At 41.0% G+C, this 23,397-nt stretch overlaps 1 protein-coding gene across 1 annotated transcript; it reads left to right on the top strand.

The window, feature by feature from the left end:
• Nucleotides 1–5,119: 5,119 nt before the first annotated feature.
• LOC127307717 (uncharacterized) lies at nucleotides 5,120–13,494 on the top strand. The gene is made up of 13 exons (XM_051338478.2): nucleotides 5,120–6,239; nucleotides 6,345–6,525; nucleotides 7,272–7,384; nucleotides 7,473–7,574; nucleotides 8,049–8,118; nucleotides 8,620–8,675; nucleotides 9,883–9,933; nucleotides 10,542–10,646; nucleotides 10,743–10,787; nucleotides 10,853–10,955; nucleotides 11,957–12,144; nucleotides 12,580–12,666; nucleotides 12,951–13,494. Exons 1-13 carry the CDS (start codon nucleotides 5,292–5,294, stop codon nucleotides 13,119–13,121), a joined length of 2,220 nt encoding a protein of 739 aa, XP_051194438.1. The 5' UTR covers nucleotides 5,120–5,291; the 3' UTR covers nucleotides 13,122–13,494.
• Nucleotides 13,495–23,397: the final 9,903 nt, after the last annotated feature.

Here is a 23,397-nt window from a genome sequence, read left to right as displayed (position 1 = left end):
ATATGAAGGAAGGTAATATTAAATATCAATTTCCTCTCAAGAAAGGTATGGAAAACTTCCCTAGAAAGAGAATGAAGTTACCTTTTGATTCTATTATTAGAACAAATTATGATGTTGACACTTCGTCTCTTGATAATACTTGATACACACTTTCTGCGCCTAGCTGAAAGGCGTTAAAGAAAAGCGCTTATGGGAGATAACCCATGTTTTTTACTACAGTACTTTGTTTTATATTTGTGTCTTGGAAGTTGTTTACTACTGTAGCAACCTCTCCTTATCTTAGTTTAGTGTTTTATTGTGCCAAGTAAAGTCGTTGATAGTAAAGTTCATACTAGATTTGGATTACTGCGCAGAAACAGATTTCTTTGCTGTCACGAATCTGGGAAAAATTCTCTGTAGGTAACTCAGAAAATTATGCCAATTTACGTGAGTGATTCTCAGATATGTACGCAACTTTCATTCAATTTGAGCATTTTCATGTGAGCAAGTCTGGTGCCTCGATAAAATTCGTCAATACGAACTGTTCTGTTTTTGACAGATTCTGCCTTTTATTTCGCATTGCCAGTTTTGTTATGTTCGATGGATATTTTGATTCCGTTGACTTTCAGTAGCTTTGTGCAATGTCCAGAAGTGTTAAGAATGATTATGTCACCTCTGAACATGTATATTTTGATTATGCACTAACCCTCTAATGAGTTGTTCTAAGTTTGGTGTGGAGGAAGTTTTCAAGGATCAAGAGAGGGAGATGATACAACATGATCAAGGAGAGTGAAAGCTCTAAGCTTGGGGATGCCCCGGTGGTTCATCCCTGCATATATCAAGAAGACTCAAGCGTCTAAGCTTGGGGATGCCCAAGGCATCCCCTTCTTCATCGACAACATTATCAGGTTCCTCCCCTGAAACTATATTTTTATTCCATCACATCTTATGTACTTTTCTTGGAGCGTCGGTTTGTTTTTGTTTTTGTTTTGTTTGAATAAAATGGATCCTAGCATTCACTTTGTGGGAGAGAGACACGCTCCGCTGTAGCATATGGACAAGTATGTCCTTAGGCTTTACTCATAATATTCATGGCAAAGTTTCTTCTTCGTTAAATTGTTGTATGGTTGGAAACGGGAAATGTTGCATGTGGTAGTATATAATAAAATACTTGTAGGACATTGAGCTTTGATAACTTGATTCTTTGCAAATGTTTTGAGATATTTAGATGGTAAGGCTTGCTGGATAAATAAGTTAAAATTAGTAGTGGATTGTTGTCTTTAAGCTTGTGCCGTACTACAAACTCTATTTAAATAGTTGAAGGCGTAGTTGGACTTGATAGCTTTCCATGTCTGAGAGTTCATCGTAATAACTAAGTTGTGCTGAAGGTCGAGGGAGCTAGCGGGGTACTTGTGCCACCGTGAACGGCCCTCCTTGGAGTAAAATTTTAATCATGCTCTTAATGATGAACCTGCTAGTTGTTTGCAATAAGCTTGTGAGTTCTTTTTGACTAATGTTAAGCTACGGTTTTTGGCACTTCCACCATCCAAATTTGCTAGCCTCCTCGGTACTATGCATTGCCTTTTGCTCACATTGAGAATTGTGCATACTTCGCCGGTACATCCAAACCCGTGGGAGAACTTTCTCTTGTTCTCCTACACATAAGCCCATACATCTCCTCAAAACAGCCACCATACCTACCTACCACAGTATTTCCATAGCTGTTCCGAGATATATTGCCATGCAACATCCATTTTTACATTACATGCCATGTTGTCATTTATTATTTATATATTGCTTTGCATGATCATATACAGCTGATGTGTGGTTTACCCATGTTACGCTAGATCATTGCACATCCTGCTACACTGGCAGAGGCATACAGTTTCATACATCATGTTTCATTCATTATGAGTTATTTGTACCAAAAAGTGTGTTGTCATATTAGGATGTTGCCCCTAAAAATGAAAAGAGCCGTGGAGGCCATCAAAAAGAAAAAAAAAGAGAAGAAAGAAAAAAAAATGAAAAGAAAAAAAAGAGGAAGAGAAAAAGAAAAAAAAAGAGAATAAAGAAAAAGGGGGCAGCATTACTATCTTTTATCCACACTTGTGCTCGTGTTTTAGCACCCGCATTATTCATAGTCATCATTTGTGCTCATGTTCAGCACCTACATTCATATGAGAGAGTTTTCATGTTTTACTAGTATAACTATGTGGGGAATTTACACTATAGAACTTGGGTTGTATATTCCAATGATGAGCCTCCTCAAAAGTGCTCTAGGTCTTCGTGAGCAACCAAGTTGGATGCACCCCCACTAGTTCCATTGGAGAGCTTTCATACACATATAGCTCTATGTGCATCCGTTGCATGTCAATCACTACTCCTTGCATAGCTTCGATCATAAGGCTTCCTCTTGTCTAATGGTCATTTACAGCTTTGCAAGCCTTTCTTCCATTTGGCCTTCCAAACCCCCATTAAAGTTCTTTATGCCATAATATCCTGGTGCTAATACCAAATGCTTGCGCTCACCGGTTGAGTAGACTTCGAAACAGTTGATTCATGACGTTCATGTTTATGTTTACTTGACTGAATCCTTCTTATGTTGTGAAAATTTACTTGATGCTTGAAATGAAGGATAGAACTTCTATGCTGAATACTTAATACATCTTTAATGAACTTTGTACGGTTGCATGTCTTTAAAGCAATAGTTCATGAAAACTTCTAGCTTGTCTAACTCTTGCATTATCATCTCTTATGTCAATATAGATACTTGCTTTGAATGATTTGATCTCAGCTCATATGCTTTACAAATAGTATGATCAAGGTTATGATGGCATATCACTCCAGAAATTATTTTTGTTTATCGTTTGCCTGCTCGGGACGAGCAGGAACTAAGCTTGGGGATGCTGATACGTCTCCGACGTATCGATAATTTCTTATGTTCCATGCCACATTATTGATGATATCTACATGTTTTATGCACACTTTATGTCATATTCGTGCATTTTCTGGAACTAACCTATTAACAAGATGCCGAAGTGCCGATTCTTTGTTTCTGCTGTTTTTGGTTTCAGAAATCCTAGTAAAGAAATATTCTCGGAATTGGACGAAATCAACGCCCAGGGTCCTATTTTGCCACGAAGCTTCCAGAAGACCGAAGAGGTGACGAAGTGGGGCCACGAGGTAGCCAGAGCATAGGGCGGCGCGGCCCAAGCCCTGGCCGCGCCGACCTATGGTGTGGGCCCCTTGTGACGCCCCTTGATCTGCCCTTCCGCCTACAAATAGCCTTCGTCGCGAAACCCCCAGTACCGAGAGCCACGATACGGAAAACCTTACTGAGACGCCGCCGCCGCCAATCCCATCTCGAGGAATTCAGGAGATCGCCTCCGGCACCCTGCCGGAGAGGGGAATCATCTCCCGGAGTACTCTACGCCGCCATGGTCGCCTCCGGAGTGATGTGTGAGTAGTCTACCCCTGGACTATGGGTCCATAGCAGTAGCTAGATGGTTGTCTTCTCCCCATTGTGCTTAATTGTCGGGTCTTGTGAGCTGCCGAACATGATCAAGATCATCTATCTGTAATTCTATATGTTGCGTTTGTTGGGATCCGATGAATAGAGAATACTTGTTATGTTGATTATCAAAGTTATGTCTATGTGTTGTTTATGATCTTGCATGCTCTCCGTAGATGCTCTGGCCAAGTAGATGCTTGTAACTCCAAGAGGGAGTATTTATGCTCGATAGTGGGTTCATGTCTCCGTGAATCTGGGGGAGTGACAGAAACCTCTAAGATTATGGATGTGCTGTTGCCACTAGGGATAAAACATTGGTGCTATGTTCGAGGATGTAGTTACTGATTACATTACGCGCAATACTTAATGCAATTGTCTGTTGTTAGCAACTTAATACTGGAGGGGGTTCGGATGATAACCTGAAGGTGGACTTTTTAGGCATAGATGCATGCTGGATAGCGGTCTATGTACTTTGTCGTAATGCCCAATTAAATCTCACTATACTCATCATAAATATGTATGTGCATGGTCATGCCTTCTTTATTTGTCAATTGCCCAACTGTAATTTGTTCACCCAACATGCTGTTTATCTTATGGGAGATCAAGACACCTCTAGTGAACTGTGGACCCCGGTCCAATTCTCTATACTGAAATACAATCTCTTGCCAATCTTGTTCTCTTGTTTTTCGCAAACAATCATCATCCACACTATACATCTAATCCTTTGTTACAGCAAGCCGGTGAGATTGACAACCTCGCTGTTTCGTTGGGGCAAAGTACTTGGTTTGTGTTGTGCAGGTTCCACGTTGGCGCCGGAATCCCTGGTGTTGCGCCGCACTACATCTCGCCGCCATCAACCTTCAACGTGCTTCTTGACTCCTACTGGTTCGATAAACATTGGTTTCTAACTGAGGGAAACTTACTGCTGTACGCATCACACCTTCCACTTGGGGTTCCCAACGGTCGCGTGCTGTACGCGTGTCATATAACAAATTACCCTAACCTTTTGGGTGTAGAATCTTTCACTTGTAAAACGGATCTCTACACATGTCAAGCGCAAATAATAAAACTAGAACATCAGCTTGCATAATCCTAGTGTACTTTTCCAAACACATTTTCTCTCGTCGTTATAATTTGCACATCGATATGATTTTGGTCATCACCTCGATCGACGGAACATTTACTTGAACATACCGTAATTACAAAAAAAAAATATTGCTTATATTTTGGTACCAAAACCATATGTAATCTAATGATATCAAACTTCATTAAGAAACCTCGAATATTACATAGCATATAAAATTTCGAGGATCAAACTTATGTAATGATAATGTTGGTTGTAAAAAGTGTATATCCTCAATTCCATATTAACTACAATGTGGAAAACAGCAGATAAATTTATACAACCTCACATGACACAAAAGGCTTTAGGTTAACATAAGAACTTATGATTTTATACATTTTCACAATTTTTAGATCTGAACTTATTAAATCATTGCTATGCACAAATATTGCCCAAAAGTCCAAAACTGATTTGAATCAGCTGAGGTCCTTGTCCAAACGTACGCTACAAATTACGACTCTTTGAGGGTGTTCTCCGCACAAAACAGGACCAGCTCGAGGTCGTCTTCCCTGGCAGCAGCTGCGCTGCGCAGGCCCTCTCTGTTCGGCTTCTCGCCCCGTCCCCAACCGGCGCAGAAACCCAGAGAACTTTCTCGAACTTTCTCGAAGCAAGCCTCAGCTCTTCCTTCCTCCTCCTCCCCGTTGGCTCTTCCCCAAACCCCTGCACCGCCACCTCCTCATGGACCATCCATGGCGCTTCCCAGCCGGCGACCTCTGCCCCGTCTGCGCCGCGCCCCACTTCCCCTTCTGCCCCCCTCCTCCTCCTCTCCCGCCCCACCCCTTCCCCTACGACCTCCACCCGCCGCCCCCTCCTCCGCCGCCGCACTACCACGCCCCTTTCCACCCGCCGCCGCCGCCGCCGATGTGGGCTCCTCCGGGGCCGCACCCCTACGATCTCCTCGATATGGAAGGCCCCCACAAGCGGATGCGCGTGGGCGACGCGCCCCCGTTCGATCCGTACGCCGCTCCCAATCCGCCGATGCCGGGCAGGGCTTCCGTGGAGGGCGGCCGGCTGCTCGGCCTGATCCGGGAGCATGGCCATGGCCGCCCTCAGCTGCCGCCCACGCAGTGGCATGGCGAGCCGTACCCACCCGATGGTTTCGGTTACGGAGGGGACAGAGGCCATCCTCCTCCTCCTCCTCCTCAAAACTATAACAACCCTTACGCGCAGGGAGGGAACTTCGCCGACTACGATCTCGTCAGAAGGATGCCACCTCCTCCGCCCATGCCGTTCGATAGGCACAGCGCCTTCGATTCAGGTTTTGCGCCTGTAGGAGGATCTCAGGAGAGCTATTTCGACCGCCGTCAGTTTCACCCGGATGCACCGCCCGGTGCTCCACCACTTCCTTCGGTGCCTCAACATGCTGAAGCAGGGAACCATTACGATTCCCGCGAGTGGCGTTCTCATGCCGGTGGTGTTGTGCCGCCGCCACCACCGGACCCCCCTGTGCCTTCTCCCCCAGATTACCATGCCATGCCACCTCCGCGGGCAGCAGATTCGTCGCTGTTTCCTGTCCTTTCCAGTTCTGCAGCTACTACCTCACATCCTCCTAGTGATCACACTTTAAAACATCAATCCCACGCAATGTCGAACACAAATAGTTACAATGGACCCAACCACAACGAGGTTCATTTCCTCCTCTCCATGCACTTGTATGCTTTGCTTATAGCGCATTAGTGCCCACTCTGAAGTCAGAAGTATTAACTGTTATGCATGTGCGTGTTTCTGCAGGGCTTAGGTTTGATATATCAACCACACCCGGAGCAGCATTTGGGGGATGGAAGACTAGCACAAGAGAAACATTCTTTTAACGATGTAAAAGTCAATATCGTTAATGCATGTGACTTGTTCAGGCTGCCCCTTCGGGCTTCACGCCCTGATCATATTGTTATCATCATGCGAGGGCTTCCAGGTTCTTTCATAACCATCGTTAATGTTTTGTATTAGTCATTAATCAGTCTAATTGTTAACTGCAACAATATTGGCAATGTGCATGCTCCTCATTACACTTGGCTGTTTTCTAGACTCAGTACAATGACATTAGGTGTGAGATATATTGCCATGACCAGTGACCTAACACTGTTCCAATGTTCATGTTGTCTTATAAGTTTAAAGAGTGGGCTTTGTCTTTCTTACATATACATCACTGCAGGGTACATTATTTACTCAAGAGTTCCTGATTTTTTAAATAAATTATACTCTGTCTACGTTTGGCATTGAGGTGGATTATGGTAATCCAGCTTTTGCCTATTTCTCTTTGCCAACCAACCTTTTCCTGCCTTTGTTATAAAATAAGTTCAGCAATAGCAAACTGAGCCTGCATTTGATAGAATCTCAATAGAACAAACAACAATATGAATGATGAACTTCCTACTCCCTCCATTTGCATATCTGTACTTTCATAGTGAAGTACAATCAAAGCTGTCTAACTTTCTCCACCAATACAATACTAAAGCTTCGACACTGTTTAGATGAAAGAATTTAGTACCCAGTGACATGATATATTTGTTGCAAAAAGCTTGGGCGTCCTATTTCATTTGCAATCTATGTAGTATTATTGTTTAACTGTACACAAGCTTATCTTTATTCCTGATTGGGTCAAGCCACTTGATATCTGCGCTTTACAACGATTACATTTCTGACATGTATAACTTGTAGGTAGTGGAAAGAGCTACCTTGCCAAGGCATTGCGTGATCTTGAAGTTGAGAGTGGTGGAAGTGCACCCAGAATTCACTCGATGGATGACTATTTCATGATTGAGGTTGAGAAGGTCAGAAGAAACTGGACAGTGGACACAAATTTATTTCTCAGGTTAAACTAAAATGCTCATTATGTTACTGGTGAATTGCTCTTAAAAGGTTGAAGGCGCTGAAGGGTCTAAATCTTCTACTGCATCCAAAGGACGGAAACATTTGACCAAGAAAGTAATTGAATATTGTTATGAACCTGAGATGGAGGAGGTGATGCAACTCATTTGCTCTTGTTGATTACTACCTTTCTTTCATGTTGAGCTTACTTGCCAATTATTCGGATCCTGTTCAATTAAGAAACATGCAAAAATAGTCAAGATACAATGAACCTTATGTACTACCTACCTCCCTCCCAAAATAAATGGATGTATCTAGACATATTTTTAGGTGTATTTACATCTGTATCTAGAAAAAAGTTGAGTCAGTTATTTTAGGACAGAGGGTATACTTCTTATTTGTTGAACTATGGATGTCAATGCATGTGTAGAGAATAAGATATTTAATGCTAGCAATGATTGTAAGTATTATGTATTTGATAACATCAACATTAAGATTTTTCTTTTCGAAATATGGTTTCCCTACAAGAGCCCTTAGCTGGCTTGTGGATAGGAGCCTCGTACATCAGCTGCCTTTGTAAGAGAAAAGCTCCACCATAATAAGTCTAATTTCTTTTCCATTTAACAGACATACAGATCAAGCATGTTGAATGCGTTTAGGAAGACCCTTGATGAAGGGAATTTCACATTTGTGATCGGTATGAAGTTATTTTCAATATTGTTAAATGATGCAACATGCTTTATGATGACTTTAACATTCACATTGACGGTAACTGTTATGGTGGGATTCGCCTTGCATGATTACATTCTCTGTCATGTATTGTCCTTGCTTGTAAATTTCATGGAGTGTTGAATGAGCCCCCTGCCTATTCTTTTTCTATCATAGATCCATAGACATCTTACTTTGACAATCAAATGGTTTCCTCCACAATAGAAACTCTGTTTTCTATTAATTATCAAATGATTAGTTGTCAGTTTTCTGGTAGTTATGACCTTGGTTACCTAGATAGTGGTTGGGTGTCCATTTGCCGCAGGAGTTTATTTTCAGTACTATTTAAAACATTCAATTAAGCAACATTTTAGTTGGTCGTTGCGACATGCAATGGTTATGCACCAGGAGATGCCTTTATTTTCACCAATGGCGGATGCTGGATTTTGGTAACTGACTTGTTTATTGCTGGTATCCCTGGCCGTTTTAGTGGATGACCGCAATCTGCGGGTAGCCGATTTTGCTCAATTTTGGGCAAGCGCGAAGGTAAATCCTCAGTCTCTGTTGCGTCAACTGCGAGAATTTACTTTGCTTACCTGGAGCTTTGCTTAAACATTTAAACCCCTGAGGCGTGTTCAACGCCATTTTTTTTTTGAGAACATGAGAGGTATTCCTGGTCTAAAATCATGTTTTAGAGCCAACTGGCAATCGGAAGTACTCAAGATGTATTTTACTATTTTGAAATTGCATATTTCATGTCAGTGTCCTAATTTAATTCAATGGTGATCTTCTTTCCTTCCTCTTTCTTCGGAAATGTGTTTTTGCTCCCTACTAGAGTTGTTCTTGTGTTATGTTGGCTGCCCCCTTCACATAGGTAGTATGGTATACAATGACAGGCATAAAATTATGCAATGCTATAGAAAGTAGTAGATGCCAATTATTCCATAGAACTCTCCCTCTCCCTCTCTCTCTTCTGGTCTGTCTTCTAAATGGAGTGCCAGTGTACATGTGTGTTTGTTTACCACTGTGGATGTATTCCCTCCGTTCCAAAATAAGCGTCATAACTTTGTCTAGATTCGGATGTATATAGACACATTTTTGTGTGTAGATACATCAGTATCTAGAAAAAGTTGTGACAATATTTTGGAACGGAGGGAGTATGTACTAGCTGTTTCTGTTTTCTGTGTTCAGTTAACCATATACAGGAGCATGCTTTACATTTTTACATGGTTTGCGTCATATCCATCAAACATTCCAAGGGTGTGCCAGTGTAGATGTGTGTTTGTTTACCACTGTGGATGTATATGCTAGCTGTTTCTGTTTCCTGAATGCAGTTAACCACATACAGGAGCATGCTTTACATTTTTACATGGTTTGCGTCATAGCCATCAAACATGTGGTTCCAAGGGTTTTGTCACTGTCTTCATTGTATATACCAAGAATCAACTGTTTAGTTGTCTGTAAGGAATTCAGTATTGTTGGATGTTTATGTGTTTTTTGGCTTTGGCTTGTAATTTCTTAGCAGCACTACTTTAGAATTTGGATGGTACATGGGCAACGGTCAGTTGAAATTTTCATGACTTTCAGTAGACTAATTTGTCCAAACCTTGCTGGACAGTGTCCTATGCATTTGAGGAGGCACCCTATTACTCTACTCATTGTTTGGATTTTATCATCTGAATTGTGATTGTCTTTGATCTATTTTTTAATTATGTTTTCATAGTAACCTTACTGATTCTGTTTTCTTTTGTAGAGATCTGGCTATGAGGTGTACTTGCTGGAGGCACCATATAAGGATCCAACAGTAAGTTTTCAAATATCACATAATAAAAGGTGCTTAACTTGTTGTGGAATATGTATTTAAGCTGCTTCATGCAGCTACCAGGACTATCTTTGTTAAATAAACCATGAAACCTCAGTTCTAAAAACTCACCAATTATCTTTTTTGGTATAATTTGTAAGCATATGGACTGTCCATATGCAGTGCTGCTGAAATACATGCCTGAAGTTGTGGGATATAGATATATATATCAGGCTGATAAATCTTGCCAGCACTCGCCTAGTTATGCTTATCGATATGAAACTATATGATATAATCATTTACGACTGTAGAAAGCTTCAAGTCAAATGCATACACCTTGAATGGGCTTGTAGTCCATAGGTAGAGTAGACACATCTTGAAAATGCAGTTCTATAATAGATATGATAAATATGTGAATGTTGGTGAAACTTTTCTTAGTATTGTTGCTTGGTAATACGCGTGTTATATAAAATTTACTTAAAATAGATTCCTTGTGTCGTGCATCTCCATTAAAAATTATGTGCTTTGTAGAACACTGCGCTTCCTCATCATCATCATTACTTAAAGGCGATACAGTGTAGATTGTCTTTGATATCTTGTGAATTATATAGGGATGTGCTGCTAGGAATGTTCATGGGTTTACATTGGATAATATCAAAAAGATGGCAGCTGACTGGGAGGAGGCTCCACCACTATATCTGCGACTAGACACCCACGTATGTTCTTGGGAGTATTATTATGTCTTGCAGTTAAGACCTTACATTACATTCATAGTTGATCATTTTCTAATCATTTGAACTTTTTATCTTCAGTCTCTATTCCATGATGACAATCTTCGTGAACATTCTATACAAGAGGTAACACTACTTCACCAGTCATTTCTGAACAGACAGCTTTCTCATGATCTTTGTATGTCAAATAGGTTGATATGGACACAGAAGATAGCGATAATGCCAATGACACATCAGTTAGCACTGAGGCTGAAGACTCAAAGAAGGCTATACCTGATGATGTACCTGATCGAGGTATATATTGATGACATATCCTTGGTATTTGGTCACAATTTATCTTACCATTAACCTATCAATATTTTGAGGAAGTCGTGTGAAGTATTTATTCTGTACTCCCAAGTGTATAAAGCCTTTCCTTCAAATAAAAAAGTGTAGAAAGCCCTTTAGTTTGACTTGTCTTTTCAGTGGCTGTGTACATCTTGTCAACCCAGAGCTGGCATTGTAGGAATGAAACAAGTACTACCACATTGTCCCTAGTCAACCTTAGTTAGACAATCCAACTAACCTGGGCATTGTTTGGATCTCCTGCTCATCCACATTATTGCCTATCTAGCCTAGCTAGGCAGGATTAAGTATTTGATAGACTTATTAAACCTGCCTTGTCAGACAAACTCTCCCGCAATAGAAAGATGGAGGGCCTGTGAAATTATGGTGCGCTAAATAGCTTATAATTTTATGAGATTAAAGACAACCAAACAGCTAGGTTCTCTGAAACCATGAACTAGGTTCTCTGAAACTATGAACTAGGTTCTCTTCTTCCAGCAAAAACAGTGGACCACGGATCTGAACCAACACTTATCTGAAACCACAGGCGTGCGTGGGAGTGTGCAGCAATGAATTAAATCTGTTGTGAAACAAGCTTACTGGATTTGAATTACCCGATAAGCTTGGTACTATTGCGAAGCAATGGTTGTTAAGTTATAGCACCATCATGAATGTATTGTTGTTGTAGAATCAAAGGGCTTGCTGTCTTTTTTTTCCTGTTTGAGTAGAACCATACTTATTTCTTGTATAAAATGTGTGGTCTGGCACCTTGCTTGATACTCCCTCCGTCCACAAATAAGTGAGTCAGATTTGTCTAGCTTTGCAAGTACGCGTTTGTGTGTAGATACATGCAAATCTAGACAGATCTGAGTCACTTATTTGTGGACGGAGGGAATACCTTGCTCATTGTTAGCAGTATATTAGTCAACTTTATCATGTAGTTTTATATGGGTTGGTTTTCTTAATACCAGGGGACAAGTGGGACTCATCTGATGAAGAAGACCTAGATGACATTAAGGAGCTAGGACAGAGTAAATGGTCAAAAGATTTTGACGAGGATACAGCGAAGTCCAAGCATGCAGATGGAAGTACACATGCTCTTTCTGGGCTGGCCCAGACATATGGCACTCGTCGAAAAACACTTACTTGGGGTGATCAGGTATGAATTTTGATTTAGTGAAAGCTCAATACGTTGTTTTGGCTTAAATGCTGATCCTTGGCTGCACTGCAAGAAAAACATATTTTTTTTTTGCTTTATATGCTGATCCTTAGCTGCACTGCAAGATTTTTTTTTGTTGGCTTTATATATGCTGATCCTTAGCTGCACCTATTTCTCTGCACTACAAGAAAAAAAAATCATTCTTAAAATATACTCTTAGATTAGTTGGATAATTTTGATTTAGTTACTGAATTTCAAGATACTTGATTATTCGAAAATAGAAGTGTTGTCATCTGTACTTCTGCAGTTGCTTATTGCTCTGTAGCCATTTAATGTTCTTTCTCCCAAATCTGTGTTAAGTATACTGTTTGGCTAAAATGGAAATACTATCTTCCGCTATTGTTATGCTTCAATCTTTTTTCCTTTTTTTTGCAGCTTGAAAAGGGTGGATTTTCTATCGGTGCAGCCAAAAGAAGACTCTCTTCATCCTTAATCATAGGACCTGGATCAGGGTACAATTTGGTTAGTATCGAACGCACAGCTAATTCTGTAGCAGCTGCACTATTTTGTTAGTAGCACCTTTCTTTCTGCTACTATACATTATTAGCCTATTTTGACATGCCTGCTAGTATATGTACAATCACTTGTTTGCATGTATTCCTATACCCTTTTTATTTATTTTTGAAACGGGCCTCCTATTTAATTCAGTTTTATCTATTCGATCTTAGCTCCTTTTGGCTATTTTATGTAGACCCAAGTCTAAGATTTCTGCCAGTTTGGTATAGTGAAATTCATTTTGCTTGCAGGTTACCAACCCTTTGCCTGAAGATAATTCCGCAGGGGTGAAAGATAAAGTGAACAATGAAACAAAACGACGATTCAGTGAGCAACTTCGTGATGAAGGTCAATCCTTCAAGGCAGTTTTCGACAAGCGAAAACAGCGCATTGGGGTTTTCGACAACGGGAATGATGAGTAATCCGTGACAGAGAAAGCCTCTGGTGGCAACCTGAAGACTTATGTGCCTTTGGGTACTCAAATATGGCTCGGGGGCAAGCACATGCAGCTCGGAATCACTGGTTGCAATATCGCAGTTTGAAGATTCTTGGTACTGCCTGCTAAGTGCTAATCAGTCCCTGCGAGTCAAGATTGAAGTGAGCACTAGTTTCTGCTAGTGCTGTTTGTGTTGGTGCTCCCATTTCGTCCCACAGAAAGAACTTGCCAGAAGTGGTTCCCTCTTCGAGTTGTATCGTAAGCTCTTTGCTGTGTTCCTCTCAGCAATGTGAAGTTTCTTCATGGACTTGCTATTTCTGTGTTTAAAGGAAAGGAAATATTTTTTGTAATGGCAATAACTTTTTTTTTGTGACAGCAAACGTTATATCTTAGTGATTTCATCGTGAGCACCTCCTGGGCACTGACGGACAACTCCGGAGGACCAAGTTAAGGCCGAAACTAACGCTCGTTCAGTGACTTCAGTTATAGTGTTAAATGGTTTGATCGTTGCACACTCACATTTACTCAGTGTGAATGCATTGGGACGGTGCATTGTTTTTTGGTTTTCGATACGGGGCCTGCCATTTTTCGAACCCGTAAAGGCAGGGTTTTTCATAGAATTCATATGCAACACACAAACAATGTATCATAATTAATCAAATAATCATCCAAATTATTACAACACATAAAAAATTGTTTGAACACAATTATTACAACAGTTTTGGGAAAATTGAACAAATGTAAAATGTCTCAACCAAATTACAACAACTTCGGTAAAATTGGGGAAATGTACAAATGTCTCAACAATAATACATGTGACAAACAAATAAATAAAATGGTAGGATGAAAGGCGACGGCCATGTCGCTGCCAGTGGTGCATCTTCAGATCATAGACGAGCTGGGCATGGGTTTGACATTCTCAATCCGCCGATGTGTTTCAAGGAAAGCTTCAATGCGATCCAGATTGCGTTGGGGTTCCACTCGGGTGCCAACATTGTCATAGAAGCAGGGCAAGCTCAACTCTCTTTCATCCTCGATGATCATGCATGACATGATGTTGACCAAGGTTTTCTTGTCCCAAAATCGGGCTAGGCCACGAAGAATTGCAAATCTTGCTTGCAAAACACCAAAAGCTCTCTCAATGTCCTTGCGAGCTGCTTCTTGAGCCTTGGCAAATTCAGCTTCTATTCTATCTTGGGGATCCTTGACAGACATAACAAAAGTTGCCCAATCCGAATAGATGCCATCGGCTAGGTAATATCCCATTGTGTACTCATTGTTCATGACCTTGTAGTTGCAAGTGGGCTCTTCCCCATTTGCTAATTTGGCAAACAAAGGAGACCTTTGCAGCACGTTGATGTCATTGAGTGTCCCCGGCAAACCAAAAAACAGTGCCAAATCCACAAATCTTGTGATGCAACGGCCTCAAGTACAATGGTTGCATCTTTGCTCTTGCTACAGTACTGGCCATGCCATGCCTTTGGACAATTCTTCCATGTCCAATGCATACAATCAAGACTACCAAGCATGCCAGGCCAACCTCTTTTCTCATTTATCTCCATCAACTGTTTGATGTCATCCTCATTGGGAGCTCGGAGATACGTTGGCCCAAACAACTTGATAATCATGCGAGCAAACCTGCGGACTGACTCCGTGGTAGTATCTTCGCCAATTCGAAAATACTCGTCGGTGTAATCCGCAGGGATGCCATACGCAATGACCCTCATGGCAGCAGAGATCTTTTGGAAAGCGCTGAAACCCATCACCCCGACGGCATTCCTACGTTGCTTGAAGTAATTCGAATTGGCTTCGCAAGCCTTCACGTTCCGGACGAACAAGCTACACCGCATGCGATACCTCCTACGGAACATATGGGGAGGATAGGTAGGTACCTCGGAGAAGTAGTCCTCCATCAGCTGCTCGTGGCCGAGGAGGCGATTCCGCTGGATGTGGTTCCGACCGAAGACGGAGCCGCGCCTCCGATTCAGCAGCTTCACGCGGTCCTCCAGGTCCTTGACGGACAGGAGGAGTGTCAACACCCGGATTTTTAAGTCCAGATGCCTATTATGCCATACATCGCAATCCCAGGAAGATTGTTTTTGCGAGACATAATAAGTTCATATCACAGCACATCATTCATTACAACACCGTAATAGTCTTATATAAAAAGGATCACATGATCCAGTCTCATTACAACAATTGATCCAAGGATCAAATACATAACACATAGCGGAGGTAGGTAGTAGAGTCCATTTATTCCACAGGCAACTTTTGACGTCAGGAGTAGTCCTAGTTATCGTAGACGTCCTGCTGTCCGTCTTCCTGGTAGTCTGATACGTCTCCAACGTATCTATAATTTATGATGTTCCATGCTAGTTTTATGACAATACCTACATGTTTTATATACACTTTATATCATTTTTATGCATTTTCCGGGACTAACCTATTAACAAGATGCCGAAGCGCCAGTTCCTGTTTTCTGCTGTTTTTGGTTTCAGAAATCCTACACAGGAAATATTCTCGGAATTGGACGAAACGAAAGCCCACGGTCTTATTTCCCACGGAGGCTTCCAGAACACCGAAGAGGAGACGAAGAGGAGCCACGAGGCGGCCACACCCTAGGGGGGCGCGGCCCCACCCCTGGCCGCACCGCCATATGGGGTGGGCCCCTCGCGACTCCACCGACATCGCCCCTTCGCCTATATATTCTCCCAGAATCGAAAACCCTAGAGGAGTCGACGATATTCCACGAAGAGTTCCGTAGCCACCGCCATCGCGAAGACAAGTTTCGGGGGACAGAATCTCTGTTCCGGCACGCCGCCGGGACGGGGAATTGCCCCCGGAGCCATCTCCATCGACTCCATCGCCATCTTCATCGCCGTTGCTGTCTCCCATGATGAGGAGGGAGTAGTTCTCCCCCGAGGCTGAGGGCTCTACCGGTAGCTATGTGGTTCATCTCTCTCTCCCATGGTGTGATCTTTATGTGATCATGAGCTTTGTATCACTATTAATCTATGTGCTACTCTAGTGATGTTATTAAATTAGTCTATTCCTCCTCCATGGTGTAAAGTTGACAGTGTGTGCATCATGTAGTACTTGGCGTAGGTTATGATTGTAATCTCTTGTAGATTATGAAGTTAACTATTACTATGATAGTATTGATGTGATCTATTCCCCCTTTCATAGCTATTGGTGATAGTGTGTATGTGATGACCCACAAGTATAGGGGGTGTATCGTAGTATTTTTGATAAATAAGAGTGTCGAACCCAACGAGGAGCAGAAGGTGTTGACAAGCAGTTTCGATGAGGGATTCACTGTAAATGCTCACAGACAAGTGTTCAGGGGGTTTTGATATAGCAGATGAATAAAGTACGAGTAAGTAAAATGCGAGAGTAATAATTGCAGCGAGTGTCCCAATCCTTTTTAGCACAAAGGACAAGCCGGTTTGTTTACTTATAATGACCAAACGTTCTTGAGGACACACGGGAATTTAGTCTAGTGCTTTCGCTTCATATAGCTGATTAATCTTCATTGTTTTGATAAGTGTTGTGTGGGTGAACCTATGCTAATGCACCGCCCTTCCTAGGAGTAATACATACTTGTGATTATACCCCTTGCAAGCATCCGCAACTACAAGAAAGTAATTAAGATAAATCTAACCACAGCCTTAAACTCTGAGATCCTGCCATCCCTCCTGCATCGATATACCAACGGGGGTTTAAGTTTCTATCACTCCGGCAACCCCGCAATTGGCAAACGAATACAAGATGTATTCCCCTAGGCCCATAAAGGTGAAGTATCATGTAGTCGACGTTCACATGACACCACTAGAAGAATAACACCACAACTTAAATATCAAACCATTGAATATTACCCAACATAATTCACTACTAACATATAGACTTCACCCATGTCCTCAAGAACTAAACGAACTACTCACGAGACATCATATGGAACATGATCAGAGGTGATATGATGATGAATAACAATCTGAACATAAACCTTGGTTCAATGGTTTCACCCAAAAGTATCAATAACAAGTAGAAATCAATACCAGGAGAGTTTCCCCTATCAAACAATCAAGATCCAACCCTAATTGTTACAGCGGTGATGATGTGCAGCGGTGGAGATGGCGGTGATGATGATGGAGATGATGGTGATGATGATCCCAATGATGTCCAGCTCGATGGCGGTGACGATGGCATCGATTTCCCCCTCCGGGAGGGAATTTCCCCGGCAGATTTCAGCCTGCCGGAGAGCTCTTTTCTCTCTGGTGTTTTTCCGCCCCGCAGAGGCGGCTGTGACTCTTCGCAACTATCCTCTGGAGCTTAGGTTTTTGGGACGAAGAAGTACGCGAAGGAGAGGAGGCCAGAGGAGGCTGTGGGCGCCCTCCCCACAAGGCGGCGCGGCCAGGCCTGGGCCCGCGCCGGCCTATGGGGGGGCCATGGTAGCCCTCCTCGGCTCCTCCTTTTGGCTACCTCCGTCTTCTGGAAAAATAGGATTTTCCATATAACTTCCGTCAATTGTTGATCTTCCGAAATATTGCATTCTGACGGTGCTTTTTCCAGCGAAATCCTGACTCCAGTGCGCGATTCTCCAATAATCATGAAACATGCAAAATAGATGAAATAACATAAGTATCATCTCCAAATATGAAATATATCAATGAATAACAGCAAATTATGATATAAAATGGTGATGCAAAATGGACGTATCAACTCCCCCAAGCTTAGACTTCGCTTGTCCCCAAGCGAAACTGAACTCATTAAACAAGACCACGTGTTTATGGAGTGAAGAGTCGATAACCAAATACGGACAAGAAGCATCATATTAATTCACACAAGACATTCTAGTGAACAACTTCCTCATATAATTCAACTTGAAACAAGTAGAGAGTAATCACAAATAAAGGTGCATAAGAAATCATAATTGGTGATGGCAAACTTCGTTCTTGGTCAGAGAACAATTAGCAGATTGTACTTATCTGTCGAGCAGCGCTCTTAAGTTAAAGCTCATAGTAAACTTGTATACTCAATCATAATAATCTCCTCATAATCATTGATAACTTTCAAAGCTATATTCATTCAGATAAAACTTGTACTAAACAAGGAAGAGTAAAAGGCATGATTAAGTAGATCACAATATAAATAGCTTGATCACAACAACTCAATTGCTTGCTTAAGATGGAGGGAAATAGGTTTACTGACTCAACATAAAGTAAAAGACATGCCCTTCGCAGAGGGAAGCAGGGGTAAAATCATGTGCTAGAGCTTTTTCAGTTTTGAAATCATATAGAGAGCATAAAAGTAAAACTTTGAGAGGTGTTTGTTGTTGTCAACGGATGGTAGCTGGTACTCTAACCCCCTTGCCAAACAGACTCTCGAAGAGCGGCTCCCATGAAATTTTTATTTTTGGGTGACACTCCTTCCAACCTTTCTTTCACAAGCCACGGCTAACCGAATCCTCGGGTGCCTTCCAATCATTCACATACCATGAAGGAGTGTCTATTTATTTTAGTTTTATTTAGAGATGACACTCCTCCCAACCTTTGCTTTCTCAAACCATGGCTAACCAAATCCTCGGGTGCCTTCCAACAATCTCATACCATGGAGGAGTGTCTATTTGTAAAATTATGAAGGTTAATTAATCGGGGCTGGGAACCCCATTGCCAGCTCTTTTTGCAAAATTATTGGATAAGCGGATGAAGCCACTAGTCCATTGGTGAAAGTTGCTCAACAAGATTGAAAGATAAAACACCACATACTTCCTCATGAGCTATAAAACATTGACACAAATAAGGGATGATAAATTTTGAATTGTTTAAAGGTAGCACATGAAGTATTTACTTGGAATGGCAGGAAATACCACATAGTAGGTAGTTATGGTGGACACTGATGGCATAAGTTTTGCGTTTAAGGTTTGGATGCACGAGAAGTATTCCCTCTCAGTACAGGTCTTTGGCTAGCAAGGTTGATTAGCAAGCATAAGAGTTGAGGGAAACAAGCAAATATACATGTGATAGAAACAATCATGCATCTTCCTTGTAAGCACAAACAATTTTAACTTCAGAATAATAAGCTAAAAGCTAACAAGAAAGAAAGACAATGAAACAACATATCTACATGTATTTCCTCTTTTCTTAAACTTAAAGTGTTGTTACTATTGACCAATGCTAAGTTTGCCAAAACCAAATAGATTTACTCAATGCTCCCAAAGTGATACAACTACTAACAACAAGATCAATCATATAACAGAGATTGCAAACTAAAATAAGATGTGCAATATGTAAATGATAAAAATTCTCATTAATATTCCATAACGATAACTCACACCAAGGGATACATAGATAACCAACTAAAGAGAGATACTTCCACACTGCAACCCATCTTATATGATAACTTCCCTACTCATGATATGACACTACTTTATAGTAAAAAGTAAAAGATAGTGATGATGTGATACCGCGACACTCCCCCAGGCTTGGAACAAACCAAGGGGATGCCAATACCGATGATGAATTACTCCTTCGGCGGTGGTGGTGATGAATTCTTGATAAGCTTCTTAACAAGCTCCTTTAGCTCATCAATCTCGTACGTGAGGTTGCGGATCATCTCCGAGTTGTGCTCGACGCGGTTAAGAAGTATGTCCGACGACGAGTCCCAACTCTTAGAGTTGTTTCCCCACTCCTCAGCTTCAGGCTTCATCCTTCCTGCAGTGTTAGAACGATCTATGTCCCAATTGCTAGGCAATACTACCTTGGGAACCCTTTCAATTTGACTATTGTAAATTAGATTGCGGAAGGGGTTGTAGGTGCCTGGAGGAGATGTCTTTGGAGCTAGGTAGTGACGTGGAACCTTTCCTCCGGTGCGAATTCTTGCGCTCTTCTTGGTCCTTAAAGGGTTTTCCACCACCTCGATGCTTGCGACGGTGGCACGCGGGTATACACGCGAGTCTTCCTCCACTTCTTCTTCATCTTCTTCCTTGACACTCTCATCCACCTCTTTCCACTCGGGATCTTGAATATCTTCATCCGAAAGCTCCTTGCCCTCGTTGTTGGAGACCATGGTGCTTCTAGACCAAAGACAGATCGTGGCAGAAAACAACTCGAAACAAAACACGTCGAGAAAACGATATACGGACCTTCAGGGGTCCAGGGGATTATATAGAATATTTTTTTGCGACAAAAGGAAAGTACTAGGTCGAACCAGAGTCGGAGAGGAGCCACGAGGGACTCTCCTCATAGGGCGGCGCGGCCAGGCTGGGGCCTGCGCCGGCCTATGGGGGCACGCCCTCGTGCGTCTCCTCCACTCCGTTTCGATCTCGTAATTTTTCATATTTTCCATAAACAACAAAAACATTGTTCGGAAAGTTAAACGCAGACTTTTTATTACCAGTACTGTTACTTATGCAAAGTCGAACTCTACAGAACTGTCAATTTAGCCTTTGATGAAAGCTTCCGGAGTTACCACTCGAATAACATCAACATCTTCATTATAGGAATCTCTAGAGATATAATGCTTGAGTCTTTGTCCATTCACCACTTGTGTGGCATCGCCTTGGAGAGAACTAATTTTAATTGCTCCTGAACGATACACCTCCACAATGACATATGGTCCTTCCCATTTTGAGAGTAATTTTCCTGCAAAGAATCTGAGACGAGACCGATACAATAGGACTTTATCCCCAACATTAAATTCTCTTTTGATAATTATTCTATCATGCCATTTCTTAACTTTCTCTTTAAAGAGTTTAGCATTTTCATAAGCTTCACTTCTCCATTCATCTAGAGAACTCAATTGTAGCAATCTCTTCTTACCGGCTAGTTTAGGATCTTTATTTAGTTCTCTTACAGCCCAATAAGCTTTGTGCTCTAATTCTAAAGGTAAATGACAAGCTTTTCGATAAACCATTTTATAACGTGACATACCCATGAGATTTTTATAAGCAGTTCTATAATTAAGCCCATAATGCTTCCTTTAATTTACTAGCCCAGTTCTTTCTAGATTTATTAACAGTCTTTTGCAAGATAGATTTAATCTCTCTATTTGATAATTCTACTTGCCCACTAGTTTGAGGATGGTAAGCAGAAGCAATTCTATGATTAATACCATATTTAGCAAGAGTTTTTCTAAAACCACCATGAATAAAATGAGAACCTCCATCAGTCATGAGATATCTAGGAACACCAAATCTAGGAAAAATAATATCTAAAAGCATTCTTAAAGAGGTCTCACCATCAGCACTTTTTGTGGGTATGGCTTCCACCCATTTAGTAACATAATCAACAACAACAAGTATATGAGTGTTACCTTCTGAAGAAGGGAAAGGTCCCATGAAGTCAAATCCCCAACAATCGAATGGTTCAATAACAAGAGTACAATTCATAGGCATTTCATTGCGTCTGGAGATATTACCAACCCTTTGACATTCATCACAAGATAAAATAAACTTTCTTGCATCCTTGAAGAGAGTTGGCCAATAAAAACCCGATTGTAGAACTTTTTGCGCAGTTCTATCTCCGGTGTGATGTCCTCCATAAGCACTACCATGACATTTACTCAATATCTCTTGTTGTTCATATTCGGGAACACATCTTCGCAGAATACCATCCACTCCTTCTTTATATAAGTGTGGGTCATCCCAAAAATAATGCCTCAAGTCATAAAAGAATTTCCTCCTTTGCTGGGCTGAAAAGGTTGGAGGCAAATACTTGGAAACGATAAAGTTAGCATAATCAGCATACCAAGGACTGTCTCGCGAGCTCACCTTTATTACAGCCAATTGTTCATTTGGAAAACTATCATTAACAGGAACATGATCATAAGCAATATTTTCCAATCTAGACAAATTATTAGCAACAAGATTATCAACACCTTTCATATCTATAATATGTAAATCAAATTCTTGCAACAAAAGCACCCATCTAATAAGCCTTGGCTTACCATCTTTCTTTTGCATAAGGTATCTAATTGCATCATGATCTGTATGGATTGTAACTTTTGAATCAACAATATAGGATCTAAACTTGTCACAAGCAAAGACTACAACTAACAATTCTTTTTCAGTTGTAGCATAATTTCTTTGAGCAGCATCAAGAGTTTTACTAGCATAATGAATAACATTCAATTTTTTATCTACTCGTTGTCCAAGAACAGCGCCTACAGCAAAATCACTAGCATCACACATAATCTCAAAAGGTAAGTTCCAATCAGGAGGTTCAACTATAGGAGCAGTTGTTAATGCCTTCTTTAGAGTTTCAAAAGCTTCCTTACAATCATCATCAAAAACAAAAGGTACATCTTTTGAAGAAGATTAGTAAGAGGTTTTGAAATCTTGGAGAAGTCTTTAATAAATCTCCTATAAAACCCAACATGACAAAGAATACTACGAATACCTTTAACATCCCTAGGATAGGGCATATTCTCAATTGCTTCAACTTTAGCTCTATCAACTTCAATACCTCTCTCAGAAATTTTATGTCCTAATACAATTCCTTCATTAACCATAAAGTGGCATTTCTCCCAATTAAGAACAAGGTTAGTTTCTTCACATCTCTGCAAAACTTTATCAAGGTTTCGCAAGCAATTATCAAAAGAATTCCCATAGACAGAAAAATCATCCATGAATACCTCTACAATATTCTCGCAAAAGCCATGAAAAATAGCAGACATGCATCTTTGAAAAGTAGCAGGACCATTACATAGACCAAAAGGCATACGTCTATAAGCATAAGTTCCACAGGGACAAGTGAAAGTGGTTTTCTCTTGATCCTTAGTTTTAACAGCAATTTGTGAAAACCCAGAATAACCATCAAGAAAGAAAAAATGAGTATTTTTAGACAACCTTTCTAACATTTGATCAATAAACGGTAAAGGGTAATGATCTTTCTTAGTAACCTTATTAACTTTTCGATAATCAATGCACATTCTATACCCTACAACTACTCTTTGAGGGATGAGCTCATGATTATCATTAGGCACAATAGTCATTCCTCCTTTCTTAGGAACACAATGCACAGGACTAACCCATCTACTATCAGCAATAGGATATATAATACCAGCTTCAAGAAGTTTTAATACCTCATTTCTTACCACATCCTTTATTTTAGGAATTAGACGACGCTGATGTTCAACAACAAGCTTTGCATCATCTTCCATATTAATGGCATGTTGGCAAATAGAGGGAGAAATCCCCTTCAAGTCATCAAGAGTGTAACCAATAGCTCCTCGGTGTTTCTTCAATATTTCCAATAACCTTTCTT

Source organism: Lolium perenne, chromosome 6 (genome assembly GCF_019359855.2).
Source record: "Lolium perenne isolate Kyuss_39 chromosome 6, Kyuss_2.0, whole genome shotgun sequence".
In the NCBI taxonomy this organism is placed as follows: Eukaryota; Viridiplantae; Streptophyta; class Magnoliopsida; order Poales; family Poaceae; genus Lolium; species Lolium perenne.
This window is presented reverse-complemented; position numbering and strand designations above follow the sequence as displayed.

Bases quoted from the DNA above. Each gene is read 5' to 3' on its own strand.
- LOC127307717 (XM_051338478.2), top strand. From the start codon at position 5,292: ATGGACCATCCATGGCGCTTCCCAGCCGGCGACCTCTGCCCCGTCTGC. The intron at 7,385-7,472 runs GTCAGAAGAAAC...TGCTCTTAAAAG, and splicing joins TCATGATTGAGGTTGAGAAG to GTTGAAGGCGCTGAAGGGTC. The intron at 12,145-12,579 runs GTATGAATTTTG...TTTTTTTTGCAG, and splicing joins CACTTACTTGGGGTGATCAG to CTTGAAAAGGGTGGATTTTC.